This window comes from Haplochromis burtoni, unplaced genomic scaffold, assembly GCF_018398535.1.
Source record: "Haplochromis burtoni strain Fernald_Lab_line unplaced genomic scaffold, NCSU_Asbu1 Contig_965, whole genome shotgun sequence".
Lineage (NCBI taxonomy): Eukaryota > Metazoa > Chordata > Actinopteri > Cichliformes > Cichlidae > Haplochromis > Haplochromis burtoni.
In genome coordinates, this window is record NW_024583326.1 from 36,874 (window position 1) to 48,652 (window position 11,779).

Here is an 11,779-nt window from a genome sequence, read left to right on the forward strand (position 1 = left end):
AGCAATAGTAATAAGTGTGCCTTTTGGCATAGGCACACTTAATAAATTACTGCAGGAGAACTTTATGCACGATTTGTGATATCAACCCATGGTTGCAAATCTCTCTGCAGGACTCTCCCCTGAAGGCGGTGCAGATGCTGTGGGTAAATCTGATCATGGACACGTTTGCTTCTCTGGCCCTTGCTACCGAGCCCCCCACTGAGGCCCTGTTGCTACGAAAGCCTTATGGCCGGAACAACCCGCTCATTTCACTGACCATGATGAAGAACATCCTGGGCCATGGAGTGTACCAGCTGGTCATCATCTTTACCCTGCTGTTCATAGGTACAGAAATACACTTAAAAATAAACACACATACAGGCTATATACTCAGATTGAGTACTGGTTGATACACAGGCTCAGGATACTTAAGGGTATAACTTAAGGGTATCCTTCCCTTTATGCTAACCTTAACCTCTTAAGCCCCAAGCCTAACTGATCTCCTGCCTTTTGCCCCCGTATCAGGGGGGCATTGGGGCTTAAGAGGTTAATCAATTCAATTACATTTTATTTCTATATTCCCAATATACGACAGTAGTCACCTAAAAACACTTTGTATTGTAGGCTAATATGTACGACAATATTAGAAAGAAATAGCAACATCCCCTGTTAGGAAACACTTGATGGGAAGGAAAAACTGCCTTTTAATCAGAAGAAACCTCTTGAAGAACCAGGGTCAGGGTGGGGCGATCATTTACCATGGCCAGTTAAGGGTGAGGGGAAAGGGAAGAGAACAGAGAGACACAAAGGACACCTATCATGTCACCTAACAATAACTTTTTATCAAAAAGGCAAGTTTCTCATCAGAAAATTAGAGAGTGTATTTCTTCCACATCCAAACTGGATTCCACAGGAGCCTCAACTAAAGGCTCTGTCTTCCTTTGTACTTTTAAAAATTCTAGGAACTACAAGTAAGCGTGCATTCTTGGTGCTTTGATTGGATAATAATGTACTATGAGTTCTTTAAAGTATGACTTGTTAAAAAAATTTTTATGAGGAAAAGGATTTTAAATTCAATTCTGGATTTTAAAAGGAGCCACTGCATAAGCTAATACATGGTTGTTCTTTCTAGGCCCATTGTCATTCAGTTTTTTAAAGAAGTAAATTCAGGCATTTAGGGCTTTAAGACATACCTGTAGTTTTACTAGCTGATTTGTATCATCTGGTTTCATGGAGAAAGAATGAAAATTCATAATTTTTTCTAATAATATTGTCTAAGTGAAACAATATTAGTCCCAGCACAGAACCCTGTGGAACTCCATAACTTTTATGTGTGAAGAAAATTCCCCATTTACATGCTCAGTTTGGAATCTATCAAATAAATATGAACAATTTCTTTAATGCCAACAGTGTGTTATATCATTGAGGTAAAATATTGTGTTGCGCTGAGGACTAGCGAGTTCAGAAGTAGGGTTTGGCAATATGGAAGAAAACCTTAGAAAATTTTTAGAATAATATAACACACTCAACTGCACCTTTCTTTGTGACTTTATGTACTTAAAATTGTTTTTTGGCAGCATGGTAACATCCCGAATTAATTGGCCATGCTAGCCCTAACCTAAACCTGTCTATAATCTTACTACTAAGACCAAGTCTGAATGTTCTTTTATTTCTTCCTTTTTTCTGTGCTCTCCAGGCGAACGAATGTTCAACATTGACAGTGGTCGTAATGCTCCGCTTCACTCCCCGCCCTCTGAGCACTACACCATTATCTTCAACACCTTTGTCCTCATGCAGCTTTTCAACGAGATCAATGCTCGCAAAATCCATGGAGAGAGAAATGTTTTTGATGGCATTTTTTCTAACCCAATCTTCTGCTCCATTGTTTTGGGAACTTTTGCTGTGCAGGTCAGGTTAATCCTTTAACACCTTTTAGTATTTCATAGAGGAAATTTTGAGCCGCTGATGTTTTGTCCTTCTTATGGTACAGCATACTGTGTTATTCAAGTGCCAAAAACTAATTCCTCCAATGACCACTTGTGGCTGTTTCAAGAGTGAATCAAACCTCACAGACTCCAGTGTTAAAATGTCACACTTAAGTCCATGAAATTAAAGTGTTTACAGCATGCTACAAAAATAGCTTGGGTATCCAACCCAAGCTATTTTTGGCTAAGGTTCTCACCTTTATAATAACCGTATGAGGGATGAATTCTATTAAAAATGACCATTTGCATTTGGTTCTGTTAAGTTCTATTCTAAGATGCAAGACTAGCAATGGAAGCTCATAGTCTACAAAACACATGTTTTTTTTACTGGAACTTCATTACATAAATGGCATGTCACTGACATGTCATTTATTTTAACATTTCCATATCCAGAACTCTAAATTATTTTTTGTATCATAATTATTTATAGTGAGACATAAATGAATGTCTCTTCTCAACAGTTTGGTAAAGGATTACAACATAGTTTAGTTTGGGGTAAAAAGTAATGTTCCCAAAAGAAGTGAGACTGTAACTGGGTTTTATATTTTAGTCATTTATTTTGCTGTTTTGGTCACTTTTATAGATTCAGTCCATATTTGGATCAATTGACTCATGCTGAACACATTAGCAATGCAATGAGAAAGGAACTCTGTGTACACAGAAATACAGACAAGAAAACAAAGAGAGACTGAGAGGAGGGAAGAAAGAAGAAGAATATTTTCAGAACTCTACGGTGCTTGTTGTTACCCTGGGTAGAGAAAAACAAGAGAGGGGGGGCTTGAGGGGAGCAGCAGGGATTTGGGGTATAATAGTGATGAAAAAACAGATTTGTATTAAAATAAAATCAGAGAGATCTGAAGAGTGGAAGCAGCTTGAGAGAGGTGAAAGAGGAAGAAATAAGTAAGAAAGCTACAAAATGATATTATATGTGATATGATGGATCGTATTCACAGTGTGATTTCTGACTCTCTGGGTTGGTCCAAAGATGGCAGTGTCACTGATAAGCCTTGTTCCACGTGTAAATGATCAAGTGCCGTTGGTACATCCACTGAGGCATAGACCTTAGAGGACCTTAGAGGACATAAGAGTGCTGCTTTACTTTGAGCTTAAAGAAGTGGTTTGAGCAAGCCACATATATTGTTTTGGAATAATTACTCTTAAAGTTTAGTTCTATACATTATATACATCTTTTTACACAGTAATGTAAGTTGGGGCAGACTGACTGCTCTGCCTAATATGGCAGAGATTCCCTGTTCTCAGCTTACAATCAAGTCTGAGTTACCAAAGATGAATCTGCCCAGGGGTCACAGATCTCCAGGGGTCCAGAAGTTTCCACAACTCAAGTAGTGGTAAAATCCAGTTTTAAGAGCAGCATTGTATGATTATGTAATGTTGATGTTTTTATCTGTATCACAGATAATCTGGAAAAAGTAGAAGAGGTTGTACTTGTAGAAGAGTTCAGAGTTCACGCAAAGTTTTAACTCGTGTCACTTGATCTAAGTGTGCTTTTAGAAACCAACAAATATTTGCAGGGTGACACAAGAGCAGTACATCTGATGGTTGAAGATAAGTTAAAGTAATATATTTCACATATATGGAGGTCATATGATTTCACTCACTCTTCTCAAAGCCCACTCCATGTTTTCCTGTTTCTATAAAACAAACAAACAAAAAAGCTCCATCTCCCAGTAAAGGGCAACTGCAAGCCTCTTCTCCAGTTGATTGTGGGTGGCTGTAGCTCAGGTGGCAGAGCAGGTCAGCCACTAATCAGAAGGTCGGTGGTTCGATCCCAGGCTGCATCCTGGCTGCATGCCAAATATCTTAGGGCAAGATACTAACCCCGTGTTTGCCTACTGGTGGTGGTCAGAGGTGTGTCCGGCAGCCTCGCCTCTGTCAGTGCGCCCCAGGGCAGCTGTGGCTACAATGTAGCTTGCTATCGCCAGTGTGTGAATGGGTGGATGACTGAATGTAGTGTAAAGCGCTTTGGGGTCCTATGGACTAGAAAAGCGCTATACAAATGCAGGCCATTACCATTTGATTGTTTTTGGAATCAGAAGAATCCACACTCAAAGAAATCTGGGAAATACAAAAAATGACTAAAGTGTTCAGTGACTATATACTCCATTAAACTCAAATCTCATTTGTTTAAATCAGCACACTGCAGCAGGATTTGTCAATGTTCTATTTGTCAATGTTGAGTGTTTTCTCTGCAGCAATAAGACTAAAACACTTGCAGTCTTTTGTGTTGTACAAAGTCAGTGACCCTGAAATAAAGGACATTTTATCAGAGCTGGCCTGATACAGGCTTTTGGGTGCAGATGCCCTTATACATTTTAGGCCAGTATATTTGATAGGTTTGTAGCTTGAACCTATCCGCTGGAACGTTAGGACAATATAATTACACGCAAAGCAAGACACAGAGTAGGCAAAGTTCTTCATGTTTCTCGTGCACGGGAGAGAACCGGACAGCGCCGTTCCTTCGCTTGACCCCAGTTGCTCTCGTCCGTTCTCCCGTACCACTGTTCTTTTATTGAGGTTACATGAATATGCATAGGTTCATTAACATATGACGTCTACATACTACAGACAAAGAGATACCTGTGTTGTGTGTGTGTGTGTGTGTGTGTGTGTGTGTGTGTGTGTGTGTGTGTGTGTGTGTGTGTGTGTGTGTGTGTGTGTGTGTGTGTGTGGGTATTACCATAAATCAATAAGGAGAAGATAAACTCTCCTAGGGAGTGTGATCCATGCCAGGACACTCTGAGTAAAGGAATGTATGCACCCCCCTCTACACAGAGTTAATAGGATGAGACATCCTTTCTATCTACAAATGATTATACACCTCTAAGCATATATGGTTAAATATTTCTAAGCATAAATGACAATCAACAATACAAATCTAACAATATTAATGAGTTGATATTATTTATTATCAAACCTATTTGCTGATATTTGCCTATTTACTACAGCAGAGACAAATGATGAAAAAACCATAATGGATTGAAATCTTGCAGCGACAAGACCCACAAGGTCCTCCTGCTCAAGAAGGCACATGTATATAAAAAATGGTAAATGGCCAGTATTTGTATAGTGCTTTACTTAATCCCTGTGGACCCCAAAGCGCTTTGCACTATATTCAGTCATCCACCCATTCACACACTGGTGATGGCAAGCTACATTGTAGCCACAGCTGCCCTGGGGCGCAGAGGCAGGGCTGCCGGACACTGGCGCCACCAGTAGTCTTGCCCAAGGACACCACGACCGAGACTGTCGGAGCCGGGGCTCGAACTGGCAACCTTCTGATTACAAGACGAACTGCCATCTCTTGAGCCACAGTCGCCTGTGTTAAATTTGCCAGTAACCATCTAAATGATTCAGAGAAGGTTTGGAATAAAATGCTGTGGTCAAATGAAGCAATATAAATGCTTTTATGATCCAAAGAGTATCATCCCCACCCTCAAGCACAGAGGTAGAACCATTATGCTCTGGGGCTGTATTTGTGCTAAGCGTACAGGACAAATTACCTGAGCCAGAATACTGAAAATGGGCAATGGATGGGTTCTCCAGCATGACAGTAACCTAAAACACACCACTAAGCCAACAAAGGAGTGGCTAAAGAAGAACCACATAAAGGTCTATCTAGAAGTCAGACCTCAGTCCTGTAGAAAAGCTGTGGAGGGAGCTGAAGCTTTAAGCTGTCAAGTGGCAGCCAAGACAACTAAGGAATTTGGAGCGTTTCCCAGAATCATTCTTAAGATCTGTGTAAACCTGGTGATCAGCTACAAGATATGCATCACTGCTGTGCTTGCCAACTATGGTTTCTCTAACAAGGTTTACCTTTAACAAGACCAAGAAAAACCACTTCTGCAGACGAGTTCAAGTTAGACTGCAGCATACTATCGACAACCTTGAGAAAAGATTATTGTTACGGCCGGTCTAGGGGACCCGACAGCAGCAAGAGGAATGATCCACCCCCAGTTCGACCCCAAGCAGCACATCACACCATCAGTTAAAATAAGGAATGGTTTATTTACAGGAACGAAACAAAAATGGGTTTCATAGGAGTTACTCAGGCTTTGGGGTGGACCCATGCCAAAATAACAAAGAAAAGGAAACTAACTCAGAGGAGCAACTGCTTGCCTAGCCCCAGAGAAAAATAACCAAACAACAATCACTTACCTTCCTGACTAACAAAACATGAGAAAACTGTGCCCAACTTCCTCCTGGATTCACAAAGCAACACAGGGCATGACGCAGCCCCAGCCGATTGGGGTAAAACCGAGGATGGATGGATTGCCGTCTTCAACCGCGCCATCTTCTACTCCGCCTCCAGAGCAGCATCCAATCTGGGCACACCATCTTCGGGATCCACCACTCCTGGAGGCGCACCTGCACACTCACATTTACATGTCAGAACCCCAGCACACGACGGCAGTCATAACAATTATGCATCCATTGTTAAGATGAGCTGAAACTAGAATTCTAGCCATAGAGCTAGCTCTTCTGTATGTATTACTGTAGGGTCTACCTTACAATATAAAGCGCCTTTAGGTGACTGTTGTGATTTAGCGCTGTATAAATTGAATTGAATTGAATAGACACACTCTTTTGGTTGGAGAATGAAAAGTGAGATGTACAATCCAAGAACACCTTTCCTACACGGAAACACGGTGGGGGAATATTATTCAGCGGTTGGAATTGTGAATCTCATCAATGTGGAAGGAACTATGAAGAAAGAAGCATATGTAAAGATTTTGAAAGAAAGCTTTAAGTAGTCAGAAGCAAAACTGGGTCTGGGTTGTCACTTTGTCACCTTCCCCCACGACAATGTTCCAAATTATACCTCCAGAAGACCAAAGTGAATATTACTGGCTGGCCTGCACCAAGCACTGACTTGAATCACATTGAAAATTCGTGGACCAAGGTCCATGCCAGAAGATCATAAAATCTGGAGGAGCTTGAGAGATTCACCAAAGAAGAATCCGCGTGGATTGCTCAGGAGACATGAGTGAGACAACAAATGACTGCGGGCTGTTATCGAGCAAAAAGGATAGGCAAATGATTGCTTTTTGTGGAAAAAAAAGTATTTCTGTCTTCAAAGTAAAATAATATAAGCATCCACATAAAACTAGGATATTTGGCTGTGTTGAAATTCTCTTGTTCCATTTAACAACACCTGAGAGTTACTTTAATAACAGACATTTTCTGGGTGGGAGGTTAGTAATTCTGACCTCATATGTATGTGTACATACCTCTGCCACATTAATCACAACCTGAAAGTAATATCATCCTTTATTTAATATAATCATTTGTGGTTTTTACTTATCAGTGTTAGCACTAACATATTGAAAAGCCTGATGTTCAGACATTGTCCTCTGAGTAGAAAAAACAACAACAACATTCACATTCACACACACACCAATGGCTGATTCCGTACGAACCTCTTGTTTTAGTACTTTGCCTAATGATACTTCAGCATATAGATTTGTGGAGCCAAGGATCAATTACAAACTTTCTTTGTTTGCTGACCCATTCTAAGCCACAACCACTCAAATAGGCTCTGGTATTCAACGGTAATCACCCATCTATGTACTAACCAAGCTCGACCCTAATTAGTTTGCAAGATTAGATGAAATTGGGCATGATGAAATAGGGCTCAGTGTTAAGCCCTTTTTGTTGGGATTGTAAGTTTTGGTGGCATGAGAACTTTGCCCCTATGATGGGACTTGTGTCATATGCTAAGAAGTGTGAAAGTTAGTGATGGATAGAGCAGAGCTACATGGTGTAGCACGGCTTTCTGCTTTGTTTGTGTATATGTGTAATGAGTTCTTTTCCTGTGTTTCTGCTGCAGATCGTGATTGTGCAGTTTGGAGGGAAACCCTTCAGCTGTGCTCCTCTCAACATCGAGCAGTGGCTTTGGTGTCTGTTTGTGGGAGTTGGAGAGCTGCTCTGGGGGCAGGTAAGTAGCTCTTTAGCCTGCTGAATCAAACAACACTAAGCAAGTGTAGGCTGGCAGACCTGGTTTTTTCCAAGGTGAGGCTAAGGAAATATATTCACACTGCCTGAGAGAACACTTCAGAGCTATTTTGTGCTAAAACTGACAGTTAAATAATAAACCACTGCATGTGAACTAAGGTTGGAAAAGCACACACGCTGCTCATTATTTTGTCACTCTGGTTTGTTCTGGTCAAGTAACATTGTTACAAATCTGGCTTCCAGGTGATTGCTACAGTTCCTGCAGAGCGACTGCCGTGTTTGAAGGAGGCGGGGTTGGGACTAGAACCAGGGGAGGAGGAAGGGGAGGAGCTGGCAGAGGATGAGGAGGAGATCGACTGTGCAGAAAGAGAGCTGCGCCGTGGACAGATCCTCTGGTTCAGAGGCCTCAACCGTATCCAGACCCAGGTACTGTTTAACCAGGCCCTAACCAAAAGTCTCACCAACAGATTTCTAGACATGTCAGCCAGAAGCTTCACTTGGTCATGACCACAAGCAGTTTGTTTAAGGTTAATTACAGATAGATTGGGGAATCTTTAAAAGATGTGGTATGTAATCACAAAGAGCTGCACTTCTTTAATCATGTGCAGCATGATAAAATCCACATTACTATGGGAGTGTTCTTACTGCCTAAATAAACTGTTAGTATCATGGCCGTCACACGCTAACTAAAGAGACTTTTGGAAAGAAAGAAGTGCTGCATATTTGACTCTTCTTTGAGAGTTACAATTTTAGATTTGTTCTTACTCTTCAAAAGTCAGTCTCTCTCATCCATGCTGTTGTGCTCTTCTGAATTGTGCCAAACATAATGATTCAGGTTTTTGTTTTTCTCTCTCTCCCCAACGCAGCTAACCTGTTTGTTCCACAAAGTCACAATCACACAATGGCCTTCTCTACCTTGAGAGTGCTATTTTAGATGCTCAGAAACATAACAGGAGATAAATGGTGTGAGTGTATATGTGTGTGTATATGTTTGTGCGTGCAGGAGTGAGTATTTACATGTTGTACGCAAGCTTATGCAACTAGACAGGCCACTGATTCGCTTGATTGCTTTGATTGATTCTTGCAGAACTTTGTGTGAGAGCGGACTTTAAGACAGGGAAACGACAGCAGTCTCCTCCTAAGGAGTGTCAGAGAGCCAGCCCAGACTCTTTGCTTAAGTGCCTGTCTTTGCATAAAGTGGCCAGTTTTTCATTAAGAGGGTTTGGTCTGAGTGCGTAGTGTGTAGATGCACAGATTTTGTTAGTAATATTCATGAATCAGTTATGATACACTGAAATCAGAGAATTTTTTACTCTGTCTGTGACAGGAGAATCTTTTAAAAGGACCAAAGACACACGCACACACTCAGACTGGACTTTCCTGCTCTTACTGAATGATGCTGTTTGTATCTCTGTCCTGCAGATGGAGGTAGTGAGCACGTTCAAGCGAAGCGGTTCGTTTCAGGGAGCGGTGAGACGGCGCTCCTCTGTGCTCAGTCAGCTCCACGACGTAAACACTATCTCTACCCCCTCTCACGTAGCTCTCTCCACTGCAACAGCCAATACCAGCCCAGCCCCTGGGAGTGAGTCCGCCGAACGCATGTACACACATACAGAAGCATTCGTGCATACATGCACACACTCACACACTCATTCAGAGACACAGAAACACACACTCGCACCCACGCAACCACCCACACACTGCCACACAGCTGCACGGCACGTGGACTGCAGTATTTTGACTCTCTATGGTTGTGTCCCTCCGGCTCGCTCGCTACTCGTGTTGTGTGCAATGTGTCCTCTGTTCTTTGCTCTTATTCTCCCTTTCAAACAGCACCCAATCCTGCCACGGCTGTGTAGTTCTGGTATTGTCTGGTCTGGTCCCAACCCACTCCTGGTCCCAGGCCAGAGACTGTTTTTGTTGTTTGTCAGTGCAGGAGGGAGCTAACTGTTCTCTCTCTGTCTGATGTGCCCTGATGCAAAAGATGCAACACTTTTATAAGTGACTCAGATTTTAAAAAAACAAGGAGTTTGTTATGCATAATTCTCAGAAGCTACGGATGCATCCTGAAGTTTAGAGAGCAGATAACAGCTCCTCCTGCACAATGTGTTATTTCTTGTCCGTGACTGAGGTCAAGCGTAGTTACTGTGGTTTGCCTCTGTTGTAAAAATCTCTATTGTAAAGGTGTCTTTCTATTCTCTGAACAACAACACAATGTAGTACTTCTCTAATACATTCTTGAGTCTCTACATACTTTGGAAAATGCTACAAATATTTTTCACTGCCATAGAATTCATTATCATTAACAAAAGGCTTCCATGTGGCTTCAGCAATACTGTAAACCTTCGAGTATAAAAGCCCTATAACACACTGCTCTTTTTAAGAATGTAGTTTTATAAAGAAACGATTCCTTTTGCCTCTACCTTTCTAGCTTTCCTTCTTCCTCTTCTCTCACTTTTGTTCGGTGCTGAAATTGTTGTCAACTGGTTATTTCTGTAACAGTATTTCCAGCTCCAACGTCACAAGTTTGGCCCCCTGACGTCTCCAAAAAGTCCTGATTTCTCTCTCTGTCCACTTTGTTTTTCCTCACCCCTTTCTCTCTCTCTCTCTCAATGGCAGTTTTCTCTTTCTTGTCTTTCTTCCTTATTTATGAGATATTACAGGTTCCCTGTTTGCAGAAATATTATGTGAAATGTTTTCTAATTGTTCTTCATAAGTAGAGTTGTTCTTTTGTAGTGGTATTTAGATTTTATCAGATCTAAATACAGGCTCTTGTGTAGCATACTGATAAGATTTCTTTAGTAGGTTTCTCTTCATTTAATTTTTTTTTCTCAGTTTTCTTGGACCTTACTTTGTCCTTTACCTCATCCCTTTTTGTCATCCTCCATTTTCTTAGTAGAATAGCAATCATCTTTTCTCTTGATTTCTTTGTATGTCAGTTCTGCACGTCTGTGTGAAAGCCTGTTTGAACACGTGTTCTTTGCTGACATATCCGAGAGCTGCAGTTTGACTTGTGTGTATTCTCTGTTGGCGTGTGAGTGTGTGCACCTGTGCTCGTATACCTGTCTGCGTGACTGCGTGCATGCATGTGTGTGTTTGTGCTGTCTCTTCATTTGATTGTCATCAACCGTCTTCTCAGTTGCTTCTCTTTACCTTTCTTGCTCCCTTCCGTCCATCCTTCCCTTCCTCCATTTCATGCTGACCTCCTCTCCACCATTCTCATCACATGTAGGTGTAAATACAGAGAGGCCCAAGGCGGCACTGTTGACACCTCATTGTCACAATCACCCTGTGCAGACAGTAGGAGGAACCTGGCCTTTGTTTAAGTACTTTGGAAACATATCCTTCACTCCAACACTTTATAATATAGCATGTTAAAAAAATCAACACTGAAAGTAGAACATTGGTTTGGTGTAAAGTTGGTTGTAGAGGAGTGGAAGGAGGGATGTACAGTCCAAGTATGAAGCAAGTTTTTAGGTCTGCTAGCTCATTTGCTTGCTTTTTCTAGTCTTCTACCTTAATTCGAAGAGCTTGTTATGTCCAAATCTGTTACTCAACAGCAGCGTGACACATACTTTTTACATTTTGCAGCCATCCTGTAGTGGCTGAGCCCCTGATGGGAAACAAAATGGATTTGGACAAAAAAATGGAACAGGGAGAGAATGTGAAGGACCAAGCATTAACTTTGAGTCTGATGTGACCCAGGTTGTGTTCTCTGAATCACTTTGTGCTGTCTGGAGGCATCCAGTGGTCAAATAAAATCTCCCATTGTTCTCAACCCCAGCTTGGTTTATGCCAGAAAATATAAATCCGAATGTGTCACAAGCCTAAGATATATATAT

At 41.5% G+C, this 11,779-nt stretch overlaps 1 protein-coding gene across 1 annotated transcript in view; it reads left to right on the plus strand.

Annotated features, from left to right (window-relative positions):
• LOC102311591 (plasma membrane calcium-transporting ATPase 3) overlaps nucleotides 1-11,779 on the plus strand; it is a gene marked incomplete at its 5' end in the record, with an annotated part of 36,501 nt that overhangs the window by 18,160 nt on the left and 6,562 nt on the right. The window contains 4 exons of the mRNA XM_005951402.2: nucleotides 111-324; nucleotides 1,676-1,887; nucleotides 7,813-7,920; nucleotides 8,181-8,363. Coding sequence (XP_005951464.2) covers nucleotides 111-324; nucleotides 1,676-1,887; nucleotides 7,813-7,920; nucleotides 8,181-8,363 — 717 coding nt within the window. The remainder of the gene's footprint in view (nucleotides 1-110; nucleotides 325-1,675; nucleotides 1,888-7,812; nucleotides 7,921-8,180; nucleotides 8,364-11,779) is intronic.